A 21,932-nucleotide genomic window follows, 5' to 3' on the forward strand; every position below is an offset into this window, starting at 1 on the left:
TTGAACTACTTCATTGAGGGTTATTCATCAGTGTGGTGACTTCTTACATTTTGTGGGACTGAATGATGAGTTGACTTTCTCTTTTCATAGTCGTGGGCATTTTCTGGTCTGAACATGTCTTATATGGGATCAATTATTTTTGTGTAATTGATTTTTATCACAGCTTTCCATCACTGCCAGATATTTCCAAATGTATTAAAAGCTGGAGCAAACAGCACACATTAAACACATCTGAGGTACAGAGAAAATTGTTTATTTACAGCAAAATGAAAATCTACATTACACAGGCATCCTAAAAACTATACATTGTTTTTTCTTTAAAAAAAAAAAAAAAAAAAGCATAATGATTTTTATATGATTATGTTTGTTTTCAGTCAACATTCAGAATTGAATCATTTTGCTAAATTTGTCTAAGAACTGATTTTATGATTATGTTTTTGATCGTTTTAAAGACTTTGAATGAGCGAGCGAGCAGCATGGACGCTGCAGTGACCGGTTGTCATATAAATAACTACTGAGTATCACTTTGTAAAAAGGTGCACAGCACTCCTTCATGTTGTGTTTTTTTTCTTGTACATAACAGCTCCATTAAATACCTTTTTTTTCTAACCGTAACTCTCAAAAGCCAATTACGAAGAAAATGAGATGATAAAATGAACCAATCTGAAGTCTATATGGCCTAAACCAGTCAGGCCCATTTTGTTTTCCATCAACTGCATCAAACTTTACTTTAATAACCTTAATAATAATAATAATAATAAAAAACCACATGCTAAGAGTTCATGTTCTGTTTTTGTTTCTATCAATAAAATGAAGTCTGTCAAATGAATTCATTCTGAAACTGTTAATATTCTTCATACGACAAAGAGCAACACGTTTAACATACAGAATATCCATTCAGCTTTTTCTGACATTTTAAGGCTATTAGCTAGCACGACAATGAAGACAGTATTATCATTTCAATTTAAAAAAAGCCATGCAGGCCTACCCATGATACACCTGGTAGCAAAATACCTTTATGAGGAGGCAGATGAAGAGAACTAAAAAAGATACAACGACGCATCACAACCCAGCTGAACTGGGAGCTGTTTGGAGTTTTCTGGACATTTTTATAGAATTATATCATTTCCAATGAAAGAAGAAAAAAAAAAAAAGTTGCATGCTTTCTCTGTCCCTGAATAACGCTCCTACAGAGACATGACGGTAATGGATAGCAGTGTGATGGACAGTGCCAAACACACCGCAGTATTTCCTTAGTGTCGATTAACAGTGATCCTTTTGTCTCTGAATGTAAACGGCGCCTCTACTCCTCCTCCGCTGTTTCACAACAAAGAAAACAGTTCCCACCATTTTTACTGCTTGAGTCTCGAGTGTCGAGACAGAAAAGGCATTCTGAAGAAAAACCCTGAAGGATGGAAGGAATCATTTTCTAAACTACACTTCTTTTTTTTTATTATCTCAAAAATGTATCTTAAGCTACTATTCTAAACACAGAGATATGTATCATTTCATAAAAATATTCTATATCATCAAACCTTCAACAAAATGTGCTCCATCTCCTTTATGAGACGTACATTCTATTTTATGATCGACTATAAATGAGAGTTGCTGTTGGAGATTTAACCCAAATAGGTTGGAGTGGTATAAAAAATGCTATCCTGTCTTTAGTGCAAATGTCTAAAACCAGAGAGAAAAATCAGAGCAGCAAATAATTACCAGAAACTGTTTGGATTCAAAAACATCAAATTTTACAGGCACTGGATTCTTTATAAAATGACTCAATCACAAAAAAGGTCAGACAGAGAAGCTACTTCACTTTAGTGGTTTTTGAGGTGATGACTGAAACAATCAATCTGAAAAAAATCTCCTTCATAATGACTCTGACAGTGTGAGTGTATGAGCGGAGTGAGGGTCAACAAACACTGGAGTCCAGAGATGGAACAAAAAGCCTCTTGCAACCTCTGTTAGCAGTCAGAGCATGATGGAAAGGCAGCACAGGCTCAGTCTTTACAGTCCAGACTATGTGTGTGTGTGTGTGTGTGTGTGTGTGTGTGTGTGTGGGTGTGTGTGTGCAGGTTTCTTCTAGAAACCGGTGGAGTGGACGCTGGGTATGGGGTAGAACTTGGAGATGCGGCTCTGGGTGGAGGGGTTAAGGCACTCCGACTCTCCGCTCATCTTAAAGAACACTTCCTGTTCCTGCAGCTTCCTGGCAAACTCTTCCTCCAGGGCCTGCAGGATACATAAAAAACACACACTGGTTTAACTTACTGAAAATACAGGTTCACTTTATACCCGGTAGCCTATTATGTGGCCTGAAGGTGGCGCTAGGTGAAAAGTGAGGGGATCATCAAAGGTATTACAATCTATCCTGAGGGGAATATGAGTGAGATGTTTCAGTCACATTGCTGCTATCTCTACAGCTGAGCAGCTAATATGGCTAACCATGCGTCTTCCTGTGCATTAATGTAGACACAGCCTGACCCCAGCTATGTATGTGCAGTTTTGCATACTACCCCACCAGGAGTGTTTCAGTATATAAGCAACCCCCCTTTTTAAATGAAACTGTTCTGTTAGTACAGTAATTACAGCAGTCTAATCAAATCAAGAGTGCCTTCAGGCTACTGTAATTACTGCAGTAGAGGCACAACTAAACACTGTTAACTTCAAATGTAGTTGATTTGGTCATTTTCCTTTATTTTTGTGCTTCTACTGTGGGTCAGTAGACTTCGTGGTTAAACTTAGCTTATTGTTATAAATACGTTCGAGAGGCTGGATGGGTCGTTTTATTTTGAAAATTCACTAGAAGCTCTGTGCTGTTTTTTAATCTGACTTCCTGTCCAGCGAGAGACATTTCCCTACGGGGACAATAAATGATATTGTATCGTATGTATCTGCTCTGTGGAGTTTGACGCGGCTTTGAAGCGTCTTCTGTTGAAAATATACTGCGTGTATTTATAGCGCAGTGGAGCAGAGAGACACGTCTGGGACGCTTCTGAAATGTACCGAGACACCCAGTGGGATCACAATCATTGACTAGAGTTGCAGCGATCAGCTCTGGAGATCGGGTCAGAGCCAGAACGCGGTGTGTCTGCGCCTGGTTGAATCCAGGAGTATGAATAAGACATGTGCAGCTGAGTCTCTGTCAGATTGTTCATGTGACCAAATTCATCACATTTATTACACTTTGTGGATGTTTGCCTTGAGGTCATCAAATAAATGTGTTTCTATCTCCTTTGTTGATATCATAAACTCATCTCACACACCTTCTTCCTGGGTCGTAGTTTCTCCCTCCACTCCTTCAGCTCCAGACTGTGCTCCTCATCCAGCTCCTTCAGCTTCTGGGTCTCATGTTCAATCAGCAGGTGGCACTTCTCGTTCTGTACACACACACACACACACACACACACACAGAGGGAGGAAGTGTGGAACAATATGTTACTGTGTTCAATGCCGTGTCTTTGGCTAGAATGGTGAACTAACAGAAGACTACATGGAAGGAACAGGGCAGCTTGTAATTCTAGTGGAACAGAACACATGTATTGAGTTGAGTGTTATAACAGAAGGTGTACCTGGAGCTGCTGGAGCTCTCTGACGTTGGCGTCGCACTGCAGCTGCAGGTCTCTCATCTGGTTCTCGTGTTTCTGTTGCTGGTGCAGCCTCTCGTTCTTCTGTCTCTTATCTTCCTGCGCTGCAAACTAACAAAACACACACACGCACGCACACACACACACACACGCAATTAGGATTTATGTGTTATTAAAAAAAGACTTCATATCTACCATCACCTTCCGCGTCTCTGCTCACCTGTTTGACTTTCTCTCTCTCCTGCTCGGGGGTCATGGCAGCTCCGGTGATGCGCAGGCTTTTCTTGAACATGGCCATGCGGGTCTTGGCTTCGCTGCGCTGGATTTTGGGCAGTCTGGTCCTCTCCTGAGTCTGCTTGTTCTTCATCTCCTCGATCAGACGCTGGTTGTAGCGTTGCATCTGCTCCATCTCCTTCTCGTGTCTCTTCAGCAGCTGGTGTCTCTGCATGAAGTACTGGTCTTTGAGCTGCTGTTTGAACAGCTGGTGCTTCTCCTGCAGGTGGCGCTCTTCCAGCTCCCACATGGCGGCTTCCCGGGCTGCACGCACACACACACACAAAAGAACAAAGGACAAAGCTGAATGAAGGCACAGAAGAAGCATTGACAGGCTTATTATAGGGGAACATCTCAACGTTATGTCTGGATTTCTAGAACATTCTGCTTTAAGTCATATATACCAACATCAACTTTACTAATGAGGTTTGAGCTTTGAGCTTTGAAAGCGTTGAACTGTTCTGGGTGAAAGCTCTTTACGGTTACAACCTCTCGTGACTCGGTTCAGTGAGCGTTTACTGAGAATCGTTGTTTGTGCAGATCTTGGCATATTTAGTGTGGGATTAAGAACCAGACGGTGCTAACGGGACTGCTGATCACTGCTCAGCTCAACCACTGCAGATGTGACGGTCAGGCTGAAAGAGTCACAGTTAGACACTCCAATGTTGATCAAACACCTGAATTTGGAGATCTGCAGATACCCATACCAGAGCTTTTTTGATTATTATTATAATTATGTGAAAGGTTAGAGGAGGCTGTAACAAACCACACAGCACTTCTTATTCAGAGAGCAAATATGTATTACATTCAAATGCATTTCAAAGCTAAACGTGCAAGAACAGAACTGAACTCAGTCCCAAATGTGAATACTTTTAAATCCAAGTTAAAAATGTTGATCTTCTCCTGTGCTTATGATTGAGCTCTTTTAAAGCACTTTACATTCTAATCTTTCATGTGTACTGTATGTTCTTTTAATAATAAAGCAAATCATTATTTATACTGCACTCTCATATTGTATTCTCTATTTCAGTCTAGCTTTTTCTTTCTCTTTTTCTCTACTTTGTTTTCTTTTTATAAGAATTGGGTTTCCTTTTTTTATTGTGCATTTTAATATTTTCATATTCTATATATTTCTACTGTTTAATGTTTGTTTTAATGTAAAGCACATTGAGTTCTATAAATACAGCTGAACAAGTGGGTTAAACAAACATCCAATCATTTCTACTGTGGAGGTTTGTGACCCAACACAACCTGCAGACACAAACTGAGGTTAAACATGAATGAATTTATTTAAGATATCTAAGATTTTAAATGATTTAGAGGTCTAAGTCTCTTAGAAGACATAAAACATCACTACAGGAAATAATATGTTTCTCTCCCTGCAGGCCAAAACACCAGATTATGGAATCTGGGTGAATGACGTCAGTTTGTGACTGACATTGGATTGAATTGGTCACAGCTCCGGTCATATTGTGACTGGAGTTTGGACCGATCTGATACTTAGTAGTCAAAGAGGATTTGAATGTTGTGTTAGGTCCAGATTTGGTCTGGGGGGGCAGATACCCTCTCTACGTTTTTGCCCTATCTAAATCTTCAAGAGTAGGCTTCAAACTTTCTTCAGACTTTGGGTAAAACATGAATCATGTAAAAGTAATCAGCTATTTTCAGTCCTGTGTTAAATGGGCTCATACTGAGTCAACCACATCCTGTTTTTGGTAGGATAGGTTTTAGTTGAATAACAGTCTGGCTTTTTAAATCTTATCTTAATCAGAGGAAACGGTGACTGTTTTAGTTTAGTTATAGTCAATGAATTTTAGTAATGCAGCTTTAAAAAAAACTCTTTTTAAAAACTATGAGAGCTGATTTTGACCTTTCTGTTCTCAACAATGGAAATTAAGTAGTGAGCCTAATAAAACTGAAGGAATACTGAACACACCAACTGCAACCTGTTTGTAGAGCTGGGCAATATATCAATATTATATCAATACTGTAATATGAGGGTAGATATCAGTCATAGAATTTGAATATCATAATATCATGATCTCATGACTGTTGTCTTTTCCTGGTTTTAAAGGCAGCATTACAGTAAACTGATGTCATTTTCTGAACTGTAATGTAATAATACAAACAACCATGTAAAATACTTTAGTGATGAGACTCTGTCCCATCAAGACCCTCCTTCCCACATGACATGAAAACCACATCAGCTGACCAACAATACATAATAAACTTAAGCTGTTTTAGTAACATCTGGAGAATCAGGTCTGGACATTTTCTCTAAATACAACATCTTTTATTTTATGAGCAGTTGTAATCTACTGTAGAATTTACTGCTGCACTCACACACGAGCTCAATCAGACATTACACACATCTGTATCCAGTATAAAGTCTGTTTAATGTGTGATCTGACTGATTTGGATATTAGTGTGTCTGTAGTTAGAATTACCTCTGAGAAGCTGCTGCTTGTGGTTGAGGCAGTCTCTCTCGATGGTGGCGAGCTCCAGCTTGTGTTGCTGGATGATCTTCTTCAGATCGCTGTCCAGATCCTGCTGCTGCTTCTGAAGAAACTCTTGTTCCTGAGCCGAGAACGACACACATCGTATGAGACGCGGAACACACTTTTACCACACACACACACACAAGCAAAATCTAACCATCAGAATATTAAAATATCTGATTATGATGAAACTTCCACCGTCAGCTATCAACAACAGGAAGTATAATCTCCTGCAACAAAACCCTGCATCAACCCACTAAGCAGGACAGGACTCAGTGGTGTAGTGTTGAGTCTTTGAGTGGCTTCCCGCCAACTTTACTTGAGGCTAAATGCGGCTTGAGCTGATGACCAGACGGTACACAATAAAGACTGCTACACCTGCTCCACATTAATCTGACCTACTTGGCTCATTAAATGCGGAACAACTGAACATTTAAGATGCTGATATATACTTAGTGATATGTACAGGCAACACTTCAGAGCTTTCACATGTGGATCCTCACAACGCTGCTCTGATTCATTAGAGAAACACACTAAATGTATTTCTTTTTATTTCTGCTCCTGTATCTATCTCAGCATTTTAACTCATCTCAATTTAATGTTTGATTTCATTTATATTCATTTTACTGTGTGTAGCTGCCTGTTTTCTTCAGTTTATTGTATTATTTTTTGTATTGTTGTGTGGTTTAAAAAAGCCAACAAAAATATGTAAAAAAACAACAATAAAGAGTTGTTGATATATAGAAATGACTGTGTGAAGACATTAAGAGTAATAATGAATCATGTTTTAAGAGGCATGAGAAAGAGGCCAGATTCTAGATCTGCTGAGGCATCAAATCACACACACACACACGGAGAGGGGTTTCACTTAAACCCTGTATGGGAGCGTTGCACAAGGTGCAGGAAGACAACTGAAAGGATTGAATCATAACATGAGTCACTCCCTGCAGATCACAGTACACTGACCCTCCTACACGTTGCACTTGAGACACACACACACACACACACACACACACACACACACACACACACACACACACACACACACACACACACACACACACACACACACACACACACACACACACACACACACACACACACACACACACACACACACACACACAGAGGTAAGGTGGACGGTTTCGTAGTAATAAAAACAATCATAAAAAGCTAAATAACTGTTTATCAGCATAGTTGGGCATTTTGTCAAAGAAAAGAAAGACTTGAGAGGAAAAGGAGGATGAAAAGTGTGTGCGCGTGTGTGTGTGTGTGTGCGTGTGTTGCAAAGTTCAAAATCCACCGCAGACCGAGCCCTGGGTCACCTCGTCTGGCGGGATAATTTCCTCTTTAATGGGTTTCATGAGAAAGTCCCGCCTCCCGTTCGCCGTGTGTCAGCCGTGATTGACAGCCGGAAATTAAACGAGACTAAAAAGCTCGGGGGTAGATTAGCTCTAAGTGAGGGGAATAAATGAGAAGTGGCAGGGCCGGACTGATTTAGACCCTGCGGTGGATAAATGGGCGGTTACGTGAACACTTTAACGGACAGACCTGTGTGTCAAAGTAAGCTGCTGTGAACAGAGGAATGAGGGTGATGCTAACCTCCTTCTTGCGGTTTTTGGACACGCTCTGGAACTTGGAGAGCTCTTTGTCCTGCTCAGCTTTGATGCGTTTGGCCTCGTCCCGCAGCCGGTTGGTGTGCTCCTGCTCCAGCCGCTCGATGGTCTGCTTCTGCTGCCGCTCCAGGTTCTCCACCTCCTGGTCGTACTGACGCTTCTTACTCTGGAGGAACATTCACAAATAAGTCAATGATACAAAAGTCATGCAACATTATCAACAAGTCAATATTAATACAGTAGCTTTTGTAAAGGAAGTTTTCAAAGGAATACGTATATATAATACCCTCACACCAGCTTCTAATTATTTGATATAATATGAGGAACTGTGCTTGATCTGACTTTTTAATTATTCTTTTTTCATTTATCTTGCGTGTATCAGTCTCATTTTTTTCTTTATATTTTTCTTTGTAATTTGTTCCTTCATCGTTTTTTCCCTTTTTGTTTATGTTGTCTTATTATCAGCTTGTCAATCAACTGTGAAGCACTTTGAACTACATTAACCTGAATGAAAGCTGCTATATTAATAAAGATTGATTGATTGAAGTGAATCAAGTTGTCTCACACAGACCTGGATCTATACGCAGTGGAACAGTCAGATGATGATGATGATGATGACTCATATTCATATTCTATATGTTTTTCTAGGAGCCAAAAATGTGTATTGTTCTGTGTTTATGTATTTGTTTATGTGTTGATTGACATGTGGGTGTGGATGTGGTTTCATTTTACTTGTTCACTTGGGTAGTGGCAGGATTTAACAGGGCTCTGATATTTTCATCATATCACATCAGGTATTATTTAACAATTTCAGTGGATCAGCTGCTTGTCAGTCTTGGTTTTCAATCAATAAACAGTATTAAACTCCATCTGGATTTCAGAGTGGATTTGTGTGAACGCGTCATAAATACGAGCCGATTAAGTCTCTCAGCTGCCTTTTATTTTTGGATAGTAGTCACTGGAGCCTAATGAGTTTGAAAAAATATCTAAATGATTATTTTGACCGATATTGCTCATTCTCACTGATGTATAGGATGTCTCTGCAGCACCACAATACTCCATTTAAACTGCTAGTTTTACACATTTTACCTTTATTGCATCTCCGATAAAATTTCAATTAATTGTTCATCCCTTGTATTCAACGCACATTTCATTTCATTTTAGCTTTAAAGAAGCAGCTGCTCCCTGTGACTGCACTGCTGTTCCACTGCGGCAGTCCCAAATTTCTTCATGTTCCTTCCACATTATGTAACTTGACCTCAGGATGAAGTGAAAAGTGCTGAACCAGCACTCAATAAACTACCTCTGAATATAAGAGCAGGTTTTATACTATAGAGTGAGCTCCATCTTTTACTTGCTGAAGATTGACTGAGGTGCTCTGTCAGCTGGAGGGGGATTCATTTCTAATCATCCACCTATTATTTATAAAACACAGATATTTCTACATTCTCAACTATTTCCTCTATACTGGTTCACATTTTCTAACGATGTTAAGTGGACTAGTCCTGTCCCCCCCCCCCCCCCCCCCTTTCTTATTGTTGTTGTTTTTGTTTGTTTTCTCTGCTATGTAAATCCACCACCATTTTGTTATATCATTTTCTTGAAAAAAACCCTACCCCAAAAAACAAATGACATCACAGCTGTGGGTCAGGTGACACTCACCGTGGTTTCCTGCTCAAAGCGCCTGTAGATCTGTTCTTTCTGCTGCTGCAGCTTGTTGCTGAGCTGCTGCTGGGCCCTCTGCTCCTCCTTCTGCAGGAGACGCAGCTCCCTCAGCTCCTGGCGCCTTCACAATAAAAGGAGGGAGAGAAAAAAAAGAAGAGAGAAATTATGTTAATGAGATGCTGTATGAAGTTTTAAAATGTTAATGTGACTGAGAGCTTAACTCGGTACAGTCAGATTGGACACTAAGCTCCCTGTGCGCGTCATTTTCATAACATTTGCATAAAACTGACGGCTGGAGGTGGATGGAAATAAAAGGCAGGCGGATGGATACCTCAGGAATCTCATCTCCTCGTTCTTGGTGTCGTTGTCGGTGATGATCTTTGATGTCGTCACGCTAACTTCCACGCCGTCCACCATGAACTTACGCGTCTTTTTCAGCGTCTTCTTCTGACGTCTGGTGTCCTGGGAAGAAAATGATCAAATAAAATGTCTTTATAATCATTTTGTATCAGAATTCTCTCATTCTATAGAGATGCAGTGTACTTATTAGAATGAACAAGAGGGAGAATGTTTGTGCATCAGAGTGTGTGTGTGTGTGTGTGTGTGTGTGTGTGTGTGTGTGTGTGTGTGTGTATGTGTATGTGTATGTGTGTTACCTGTACGGAAACAGATCCAGGCTCTTTAGTTTTGGACAGGAAGCTTGAGATAGACAGGTTGAGGTCTACGCTGCTGTTATCTGCAGCCGAGCCTCTTCCAGAGTCAGAGTCTCTCTCTTTATTATCCTTAGCCTTGTCTGGAACGCTCTTCTCATTTTCATTTTCTTCCACCTTTTCTTTGGGCTTCTCTCCATTCTGCTCTTTTTCATCCTTCGTTGGTAGTGTCAGAGTCACATTTAGGTGTTTGTACGGGTCCTCCTCCTCCTTCTCCTCCTCCTTCTCCTTCTCCTTCTCCTTCTCCTCTGCTGGTGTTTGAGATTCCTCCACAGCGGGCGTCTTGTCCTCCTGAGGAGTTTCGGGGGTTTCTGGATCAGCCGGATCCTCGGCCGTGTCCACCTCCTTCTCGTCATCAGCAGCTATCTCCAGCTGTTCCATTTCTTTAACAGGTGCCTCTGGTTCAGTCTGTGGTTCAGGTGAGGCAACGTCATCCCCTGCTTCTGGAAGCTTCTCCTCTACTGGTTTCTCTTCTTTCTGTCCATCCTCCACTGGAGTGTTTGTCTGCTCTTCTGCTGCAGCGGCGGGAGGTTCTTCTACAAAGCTGGTGTCCAATACGTGGTTCCCCACAGGGAGCTCAGCGGGTGCAGGTGTGGGTGCGGGTGCGGGCACAGGTGGAACTGGCTCCAGCTTCTCAGGCACTGATTCCAGTATGGAGGGAGAGAGAGGGATCTTCTCATCCTCAGAGCTGGCAACGCTGGCGTCAGATGGAGCGCGTTTGTGACCCTGCAGAGAGGAAGAAGAGAAGAAGAGAGGATACAATCAGGTTTTTGGTTTATCAAGAAAAAAACTAAACAATAGAGGTCCTTTGATATTAGTTGAATATTCTTGTACTGCAGAAAAAAGGACAAAAAAAAGGTTGTTACTTCTTAAAAGCTGCAGAATTGCTGCTTTGTCATAAACTGAATATATTTAAATCTTTGAATATCAATCAATTAATTGAGAACATAATTAAATAATAATTATAGATTGGTCAGTAATAAAAACAAACGTTAACTGCAGTCCTGACAACTTTATACAATATTGCTGAATCTGCAGGTTCAACTGTGATGTTTTACTAAATTTCACCAGACACCTCATATTAGAACCAATTTCATGTATTCAACACACATAAAACATACACTGCTAAAAGACCAAGAAGAAAAAATGACACACTTGCAAAACAAATAACCAAGAAAGACCAGAAAGTCCTGCTTAAAAACAAACAAACATTTCCTCTATGCAGTGAATCCCATCCTGCACACTAACTTTGGTCACATTTACTCACCATGTGTGCTTCTGTGTCTTCCTCCTCTTCTTCCTCTTTGTGCTCTTCGATCTCCTCTGTGACCTCGGCCTTCGCCTCGGCTATGATCTCCCTCAGCGGCCTGTTGTCCATCACAGAGGACACAAACGGATGCTGAGCACGGGACACAGAAAATAACACAGTGAGAAATCCAGATCTAAGTTGAAAAACACACGACGACACAGTTTGTAGCAATGAAGACGAGAGAGACAGAGACTTAATACTAGACGCCTCGCTGACAACTAATCCAATAGAGTTTGATATAGAACTGGCTTACAGTGTATCAGACAGTCACTATTTGACTAAATAAAACATGGTACATTTAAAAAACACACATTAAAGAAACAGTCTTTCTTTCTGTGTCTCCCTCTGGGATCTGAACACATCTTACTGAGTGATCTTTAGAAGAAACTAATAAATGTCCACCTCACCTTCTTCGGATTTGAAATCAGTTGCAAGTATTCTATGGCCGGCCTGAGTAAATGCAGCTTCTTGGATATTAAAACCTTCATCGGCGGCAGACCGGCGGTGTGCTCTATTTTCAAGCCCATTGAATTGTCTTCTAAACGCAACAATCCTTCTGCTGCTGCGTTGTAAAGTATTTCCTGTGATAAGAATGTGTCCTTACTGCTTCTCTGTCTGTCTGAGACCTAAGTGGCTGTAACTTAGCGAGCACCTTAAACCCTATGGAGAAAAAAAAGGAAGCCGGCTGCTCTGACGTCAGGGATGAGCGTCAGTCCTGCTGGCACACACACACACACACACACACACACACACACACTACCTGACAGACACCTGACACACAGCAGGTAAACAGATGTCGTTTAGAGCTCTGCTGCTTAAATGTGCTGAATGGCAGGTGGTACGTGGGTATGGGATGGGAGGAGTACTTATGCAGGTGTGGAGGGAATGAGGATTATCAGCTGATTGTAGAGGCTGAAGGAGCTGACTCATCCTGAAACAAAAGGGTTTTGTGTGAATGAAAAAGAAAGGTACCTGGAGGAGTTGTGTCGGATTCCACCTGTTGTCCACGTTCTTGTCCAGACATCGCTTTAGGAAGTCGCTAAATTCTGGAGACCTGAAAGAGGGAATAATTGATTAGAAAACGTCATGTTGAGTCGCTTCTCATCACGTAGATACACTTGTTTGCGGTGACTGACCAGCGCGACGGCTGCATGAGCGTCGGAGGATCGGCCTTGGCTATCTTCAGCAGGACTCTCATGGGGTTCATCTCGTGATTTGGAGGCTCGATCTGTGCCAGCTCGATCAATGTGACCCCGAGGGACCAGATGTCCGCCTTGAAGTCGTACGGGCGGTCCTTTGACGTCTCGCACATGACCACTTCTGGAGCCATCCTGGACGGGAAAGGAGGAGAGTCAGAGGAGGAGGGTTTACATTCATACAAAGTCCTAGATGAGATCATCAGGGGGAAGTCATGATCAAGGGCTGTGATGTCCTTAGATCAAGGCGTTGTTCTCTTGATTACAGCATGTCTCTGCTAAAGTGTGTATTTCTTCTTCAATGGTTTGTGCAAAATAAAATAATAAAAAAGTAAAATAAAGTAAAGTAAAATAAAATAAAATAAAATAAAGTGAAGTAAAATTGAATTTTTTTTTTACTGGCACTCACCAGTAAGGCGTTCCAATGAAAGAGTCTCTCCTCTGCAGCGTTTTGGTGTTTTTGGCGGACACGCCGAAGTCAGCTGAAAGACATGTGATTCAAGGCAAACCAGAAATTAGCCAGAGGAAATGTACGGTCATCATTTCTGTTTCCAAAACAACCAAACACATCCAAAAGAAAGAAAAAAAAAGACACTCTACCCTTCAGCGGTGGAACTGCTAATCCAATCATAAGCATTAAATGAACACGGACCTACAAAACGTACGCTGTGATGACAGCCGTCATGCATTTGCATGATGACATCGTGCCTTACTTGTATTGTGTGTGTGTGTGTGTGTGTGTGTGTGTGTGTGTGTGTGTGTGTGTGTGTGTGTGTGTGTGTGAGGAACAGCTCATCACAGGCCTGACAGGCAGCTGCACAGCCACCTCTGTGTGTGTCTGTGTGTGTGTGTGTGTGTGTGTGTGTTATGTCACCAGACAAAATGCTTGTTGTGTGTTATTCCACTGAGCCTGTTCCTTCCACCAGCGATGACTCATACTGCTCTATGTAAGCTACATTAGTGCATCTGCTGAGGATACGTGTGTGTGTGTGTGTGTGTGTGTGTGTGTGTGTGTGTGTGTGTGTGTGTGTGTGTGTGTGTGCACTGAGCAGCCGGACCAAACAATTGCTGCTCTGCATGCAGGCCAGTAAGTAAGTCATGTTGCCATGTCTACATCAGCAACAGTGAGAGTGTTCAACATAAATCACAGCACATATCTACTTTTTTTTCTTTCTAAAAAGGTGCATTCCACCAATTGTACACATGTAGGTCAGTATAGATCTACTCAGCATGTGAAAACAGTTGTGTGTGGCTCTGGAGACTCTTTTAAAAGTTGGGGAAAATAACCCTGATGAGGTCATCATTTCATCATGCAGGCAAGGTTTAACAAAAGATACAACTGAAATGCATCTATGTAAAATGCAATCTAAAGCTTTGCTGTTTAATTAATATGTATACCGGTACTATTGTTTTTATTACTAGATAAATAATCCAATAAACCAAATAATTAAAAAAAGATGTAATTTGTGTGTGTGTGTTATGGAAATGTGAGCGTCAGAACTTCTAGCAGGAACAAAAGCAGCACCCTTCACACACACACATTAAGTCATTAATCTTATTGATGACTGTTTTACATGCATGAAGTGGAACTCTATGCATTATATGTCATGGGAAGGATCATGTGAATGTGTAAGCTTCTTGCATTAAAAAGACTTTGAAAACAAAAAAAACAACTTCAAAGTGTTTTTCTGATCTATACGACATCACATGGCAGCTCCACTCAACACTGGTTTACTGTTAGACAGAGAGCTGTGTGTAAATGATGAAACGTGACACCTTACCTAGATATATGAAACCTAACTATGTATTTGGGTTGCTTGTGTGAAAACATAAAAAAAAGATATCAGCTGTACATTCTTGTGTCATTTTCAGCTCTTACAATAGACGGAGATTCCGGTCAAAGTCACACGGCCTTATCTTTATTGCTAGATAGTGAACTTGTTTATGATTCCTGCCTTTGAAAAGTGGGAAAAAAAAAAAAAAAGGTTTCGGGCCTTAGTGAGATGTGACTGCTTCTCACCCAGCTTCACGTCACCGTCCAGCGTGAGGAGGATGTTGCCGGCCTTCAAGTCTCTGTGGATGATTTTGTTGTCGTGGAGATAGACGAGGGCCTCCAGGGTCTGCTTACACACCACCCTGATCTGAGGCTCCGTGAGGGGTCTCTCCAGTTCTACAGGGGGGGGGGGGGGGGGGCACACAAATGCAGCCTCATATTATAGATGCTCTTTCACTTACCTTCTAAAACCTGCTGTTTTTTTTTAATGTAGAGACCTGTGTGTGTGAGGTGGAAACGCTGACTCACCCAGCATGATAGCGTCCACAGCCCCTCCTGCACAGAACTCGATGAGAATCTGCCGACGAGGGGAAAAAAACAAAACAAGGGACAAACAGTCAAATGTGTTGTGTAAACTTTGCGATGTGTATTTGTTTATGGGAAACAAGAGATGCACCTCATCAATCGTGTGTATCTTTATTTAGGGTTCATTATTCTGAGATTTGCAGTGAGCGAGGACAGTGTGATATCATTTGAAGATAGTAAAAACTGGTATCATTGTGTTGTGTCTCAGATCACATACAAATCAAATGCTGCTGGTTTTTTCGTGACTTTCGTGCTTGGCGTTCTTTCGCAGGTGGGAAATTTGCATGAAGGCAACATATGGAGGAGAGCTATCGTGACACTGAACTGGGTCGTTCTGAAGAGGAGGACTCCAACCAGCCGAGACTAAACGAGGAGGGTTTGGTCAGAAAACTGTACTTTACAAATGATGCTGCAGACCAGCTCCAACACAATCAAACACCCCTCACCTCTTTTACCACCTATGTTACAATCACCAAATAATCATTTCTATTTGTACATTCATATTTTTTATATTTTATGCTATGTGCATGCTCCATACAACATTTGCACAAAGGTTCTGTATAAAAAGGAAACAAATTAAATTGAAACAAACTAATCAAATATGTGAATATGAATAAAGTACCTTTAAAAAAAATAAAAAAATCATGCTTTAGCTGATATAAGCTTCATGAATATTATTCAAATAAGAATAAAATTGAAAAAGCCAATCAGTGATCTGCAGCTACTCAGCTATTTATTTGTTGAGTATATAATTCCAAATGTAACAACAAAGAAGCCTTCCCATGTGGCCTATTCATTCACTTAATGTACAGGAAATGTGCTGTATGTAAATGATATGATTCATTATGTGCATATGAAATGACACATATGGTGGATATGATATTTTAGTCATATGGCACAGCACTAATGCATTTCACACAGAGGTAAAGGCAGCTCATTCATGTGAGGCAGTAATGCTCTGGTTGAACCCGGCGGCCTTTCAAATCTATTGTGCGCCTCTGGAAGCTTCTCAAGTTCAGAGAGAGAACACACAACAACAACAACATGTTTTTATTCTGCTGGAACATCAACACAACACTGTAGGAGGCCTCATCATCTTCATCATTGCCACCATCGTCATCATCATGTATCCGGACTGCTCAACCAGACTGAAACAATTTGAGAATGAACCTCCACCTCGGCCTGCATGAATGAAACACTCTGAGCCCTTAAAGGCATTTAGGAGCTTTCAAATATGGCTGCTGATGTAAGAGGATTGGCCCAGTTGGGGCCACATTGTGGGAATAGTTTCCCACAGCTGCTAGCTACCTTTCTAGCTATACAGTCACATCTTAAATCTTAGTCTCTAAATAGGATTACAGCTCCTATAGACACAGCACCTCAGGCGGAGGTTAACATGGTCATGACAAAGCATCTGGACTGTCTTTACTGAGCTTAAAGTCTGTTAGCATGATGCTGCCATTTGGGGAACATTTAACTAAGGGCCACTATGTGAGAAAGAGGAAGTAAAGACACACTTCTGCAATTTTGTACATATTGAGAAACTAATTGTGGTTGATACGTTAGTTGAGGCCCTGGCTTATTGGCTCATCCTACAAATAAAAACTCTCAACTCCTAACTTTTCACCCAAAGCTTCAATGGCACTCTATGATTCAGTGGAGCTTTTCAAGACTGTCCCACTTCCAAGAACAAAACCCTTACAAGACGTACAATGCCTCGAGTCTGCGGACAATCTTGACCATTCAACACACACAGACACACACACACACGGCTGTAGTGTTTCTCTGTAGGCGCGCTGTTGTTTTGGTGTACAAAGGGCCTCCACAGTGGTGTTTCAGACCGGCAGCGGGCGCAGAGGAACCAGGGTCAGGGGCTGTGGCTTCCTCTCCTACTTGTTTATTTGACACACACACGCATGGAGAAGTGAGCAGCCGTAGATTATCACATCCATTCATGTGGTGAGGACTGTAAATGATCTCATCTCAAAACAATTCCAGCAATTTCTCGATTAAAAAAAAAAGAGGAAAGAGAGCGTAAGAGCAGATTCAGTGCAACTGAAATTGTAGCCTAGCAACGACAACACAAAAAAAAAGAAAGGAAACAAACATCATTGAGTCTCATCAATTTGCTATGCAGTAATAAAATAAATCATCTCCCAGACTCTCCTGGGATTATGTGGCCTTTCATCTCCGAGGAGGAAATGTCCTGGACTCACTCTCTCTCTCTGTCTCTCCTCTCGGCATGAAGCAGGTGCCACACAAGCTGAGATAAAAATCAGCAGACAGCCTCCACATCAGGCTGGAGCCATTGTTCAGAGGACAATGGGGAGGAAAAGGGCCGAGCGCTGAGTGTAATGCGCCAGAAATCAAATACTCAGGTAATCATGAGGGTTTTTTTTATTATAATGACCTAACTGCGCTGTGCCCTTTTGTGCAGGGGGATGCTTGTGTATTGACTCACATGGTGAGAGGATGCATGATACACATAATCGTGTTCCTGGCCTCTGGATTATTATTTTAATAATCTATTATTATCATCCTTTATTTTATATGGGTATTCAGAATTTTTACATTTTTATGCTAGCTCTGGTGTTTCCTCCTTTGCTGTTTTTATTAAGTCTATTATTATTATTATTATTGTTTATAACAGTCAGGGGAGTGTGTGTGTTGGGGGTTGTTGGGTCAGAATATTTGTGTGTTTTTATCATGTAAAGCACTTTGTGTTACATCGCTATGCAAATAAAGTCTGTTTGATTGGCTGATTGACTGATTGATGTTCAGGCTTTGAATATAATCCATATAAACCCCCACAGCACCAGAGCCTGTTAGTGCTCCCAGTCCCAGCACACCATCACTGATGCTCCAATGATGTGAAACACAACCTAAAACCCTGGCTTTGACTCATAAAACAACAGATAAACTTTCCCTGCTTTTCAGACATATTTATAAATAAACCCCACACATTTATGTGCAGGCTGCAGTGAAAAGAAACACCTTTAAAAAAATGATCTCATATCAGCCACAGATGGATTATAAACTGGTCTGATGATTAATAGTTCCAAAAGCTGCTTGTGAACTTTGGCCTCGTGTTTTGTTATTACTAGAGTTAAATGAGAGACATGCGTTACATTTACAGTTCAGTTATGCAGAATAACAGCACTGATGAAATGATGAGAGCCCATGTGAGCTCATAATATAACAAGTGGAGTACAGAACAGACAGTGTTTCAGGCTCTCCCTGCAGCGACCACTGACAACAACATGCACCATGATTTTAAACAGCTGCTATGCTGTGTTTACAACCACATCCACAGTTTAGGTCCGCTCAAGCTCACCTGCTAAACACTGTCCATCCCTATTTGGGTTTTAATAAACAACTAAAAAAAGTACAACAACAATGTTTTATTCTCTTTTTCAATTAATCTGCTGGTTATTTTCTCAATTATTTAATTACTGTAGTCATTTGGTCTGTAAAATGTCAACAAAATTTGCACAAGATAGGACCTGAAATTTGATGTTTTGTCCACAACCAAAGATATTCAGTTTACTATCACAGAGGAACAAAGAAACCAGAAAATATTCACATTTGATTTTAACTGATTTCTTTAATCCGGCTTCTCAGATATGAATATGTTCTGGTTTCTTCAGTCTTCTATGACAGTGAACTGAATATCTTTGACTTGTGGATAGGCCTGTCACAATAATTATCAACTTATCATCAATATTGCCACACTTCACATTAGCAGCTAAGAGGCTATTCATGTCACATTGGCTATTCCTCACTGTGTCCTCTATTCCTCACTGTGTACGTCCTGAGTGGAGACTGTAGAAGAATTAAAAAGGTAAATAATCATTAGATTCAAGCTCTAAACTGACTTCAGAAATAGTTGCTGATTCACATCCTGTCAGTCTACCGATCGACTCATCACTGCAGCCCCAGTCAGTTCCACATTCTCCCATGTTTTGCTGGGGTATTTTGCAAAGGAAACACTGATGACAGCTAGAGCTCTTCCTTCTACTCACCCACAGTTTGCTGTCAAAATAGAAAGCGTCGAGCAGTTTGACGATGTTCTGGTGGTCGCAGGAGGCCAGGATATCGATCTCCACCATGTAGTCCTCCAGCTCCTCCTCCGTCTTTGTGTCGATGACTTTGGCGGCGGCTAGGATGCCCGTCTGTTTGTTCTGAGCCTGCGAGATTGAAGAAAATGTCATTAGGATGTCGTTAAGATGTGTGACATGCAGTTACTCAGCTTATGTTGGACTTGGAAAAAAGTTGTCTTAACCTCAGACCTGAGGCAAACACTTCACACTGCCATTAAGGAGTATCTAAGAACAACAAATAAACAGCCTCTGTGCTTTTTCTATGAGCTCTTAATACAGCAGCAGAACATGAGGCTTGTTGTAAAGTGGAAATTTGCTCCTTGTTTGTTTTGGCTTCTCCGCGGGGCAGGATGTGCTCGATGAACTTGCCGCTGCGATATGGGATGCAGCCACTTCCTGGTGACCTGCCCCGTGTTTTCCGTGGTCGGGCCATATACTCCATTTAAAAATACACCTCTACCCACCTCCACACCCCCAACACATAATCTGCTCCTCAGACCTAAAGCAGCTTGTGTTTCACTAGGAATCAATAAAGTACGGGGACTGTCCCCGCGATGGCTCCGAGCCCAGACATATAAACATAATGCTGCCATTTACTATTTGTAGAGCAGGTTTAGATTGACTGGAGTGGCACTTTCAGTCACACAAACATGAACTTCTTCAATGGAATCATATGGATACATTTCCCTTTGGTCTAGTTCACATGAACCACCGCTCATTAGCAACGTCGGGGGCCGACCTGTGACTGCATCATTGTGCAACGAGATTAGGCTTAATCTAAGTATGATACAAAGTAACACAAGGATTGGGTAAGTTGGGCCTATTTCAAAGCATCTCAAATATAACACTTGGCAACTAGGAACAAAACAGAGCATGTAAAGTGCTTTCATTAGCCACCAAGACTTCCTGGTATTAAATTTGGTGGAGTCACTCTGGTGTGATTATATTTACTGTCACTCATTCAAATGAAGCTTCTGGCTCTGGCGATGCATTAGGGTCAAACCCAAAGATGTCATCATTAAAAATGAGGTTAAGGAGGCTGCTTTGACTGCTGTGCCAGCTTTCTGAAAATGTAAAAGAGATCGAAAATGATGTTGGCTGCTTTGTTGGAGCTTCTAAAAACAGCTCAGGAACATATAAACATTCACCTGTGTAATAATAGTACTTTTTTTGCTCCTGCTTGGGGAAAAAATGACACACTTCTGCTTATATCTGTGGCTAATACGAGGAGGGAAATGTTAACATTGGTTAAGCTGCAGCTGGGCTCACCCAGTTGATGATGAAACTGAAGTTTCCTGCTCTGTGTGGGTGTGATGATATTTAGTGAGGCTGTCACATTAAGCCACTTCAAAGGGAGATAGAGGTTAGACAAACATTGTTGGGTGAGTGTGGAGAAAGACCTCAACAGTCATAATTGAAACCACCTCTGTCATATGATTGGTGTATTGATTTATAAAGATGGTGGGTGGGTCACAAAGCAATGGGAGGCTGGGGATGACAATGTGTCTTCAGGCTTGAAAAAAGGGGGTTGCTGCATATGGAGAGGTTATAAAAGACAAGAAAATACATGACATGATTTTCTTTGGATTACGACACTATGTAGGGTGTTGATTGTATGTGTATACATGCATATGTTTATCTTGTGCTGGCAGTGTATTCTATTGTATTGCTTCTATCTTGCTATTGTGTAGTTTCTTTTTATTGTGCTTCTATTGTGTTATCTATATATTGTGTTTTATCTTGTTGTGCAGCACTTTGAAAAAACCTTGTGTTTGTTAAAATCGTGCTATATAAATAAAGTGGAATGGATTGCAATGATATGAAAGGCAGAAATGAGAAATCATACCTTGTATACTTTTCCAAAAGCTCCATCTCCCAATTCACCAATGATATCCCATATTTCCTCCGGATTCTCATCCCTGCGGACGTGTTCATATTGTTTCTTCTTCTTCTCAGCTCCCAATTTAAATATTTTTCGGAAATTAAAGAATGCCATGCTGACTCCTGTGTCATTCACTTAGAAAGTTGACAAAGGAATTGAAAAAGGAGTATCTCTTTCCTTGTGTGGTTTAGTTGAAGAGTTAGGAATAACATGTATCCCAAAGCTAAACGTTGAAGTTAGTATATAAATAACCGTTGTGTCAGCACTCAAAGTAACATTAGCTTTAGTAACAGTCAGGATCAAAACCTAGCTTAGCCTTTGACACTGTTCTGACCAGTCCATGAGAATAGCTCTTTCGCACATCAGAGGTCATTATTAACCCCTAAACTAACACCTAAAGGTTAACCTAGATGTGTCCTAACATCGAAAAACCGTCCAAACAGTACTTTCTTTTCATGAAAAGTAGTCCGGGAAGATCGTCGTTGTTCCAACTCCTGTCGACCCACTGGCCCGACAACCCTGTAGGGTTTTCCTCAACCAAAAGAAGAAAAAAGATGAGTAAGGCGTCCTTCCCAATAGTTGTATTCCGTAGAAAAGATATCATTAGTTTCCCTGAGGATAAAAACTGCTAGCGCTACAGTTCGTCCGTACATTAACATTCGCCAAAAACAGTAAAAACAGTCATCTTTCCTCAGTGTGTGGACGGGTTTAGTCATCTAGCGGATTTAGTGTCGCTGCGC

The 21,932-nt window shown here is 41.1% G+C and overlaps 1 protein-coding gene across 1 annotated transcript; it reads right to left on the reverse strand.

Moving 5' to 3' along the window:
- Positions 1–816: 816 nt before the first annotated feature.
- On the reverse strand, positions 817–21,891 carry slkb (STE20-like kinase b). Its single transcript, XM_053325480.1, has 17 exons — positions 21,157–21,891; positions 19,233–19,397; positions 15,154–15,202; positions 14,872–15,021; positions 13,261–13,333; positions 12,792–12,986; positions 12,628–12,709; positions 11,614–11,745; positions 10,293–11,072; positions 9,968–10,098; positions 9,634–9,757; positions 7,958–8,137; positions 6,305–6,434; positions 3,805–4,121; positions 3,570–3,695; positions 3,264–3,377; positions 817–2,229 (listed from the first exon to the last, which is right to left on the reverse strand). The coding sequence occupies exons 1-17, from the start codon at positions 21,304–21,306 to the stop codon at positions 2,083–2,085; spliced, it is 3,045 nt and encodes a 1,014-aa protein (XP_053181455.1). The 5' UTR covers positions 21,307–21,891; the 3' UTR covers positions 817–2,082.
- Positions 21,892–21,932: the final 41 nt, after the last annotated feature.

The sequence above is a fragment of the Scomber japonicus genome, chromosome 2 (genome assembly GCF_027409825.1).
Source record: "Scomber japonicus isolate fScoJap1 chromosome 2, fScoJap1.pri, whole genome shotgun sequence".
NCBI lineage: Eukaryota > Metazoa > Chordata > Actinopteri > Scombriformes > Scombridae > Scomber > Scomber japonicus.

What these genes read in the sequence shown, in the direction of transcription:
- slkb (XM_053325480.1), bottom strand. Translation starts at nt 21,306, where the DNA reads ATGGCATTCTTTAATTTCCGAAAAATATTTAAATTGGGAGCTGAGAAG. An exon ending in CTTTTGGAAAAGTATACAAG is followed by an intron (nt 19,398 to 21,156) that starts GTATGATTTCTC and finishes TCAATCTCGCAG; the next exon opens with GCTCAGAACAAACAGACGGG. An exon ending in GAGGAGATGAGATTCCTGAG is followed by an intron (nt 9,758 to 9,967) that starts GTATCCATCCGC and finishes TTTATTGTGAAG; the next exon opens with GCGCCAGGAGCTGAGGGAGC.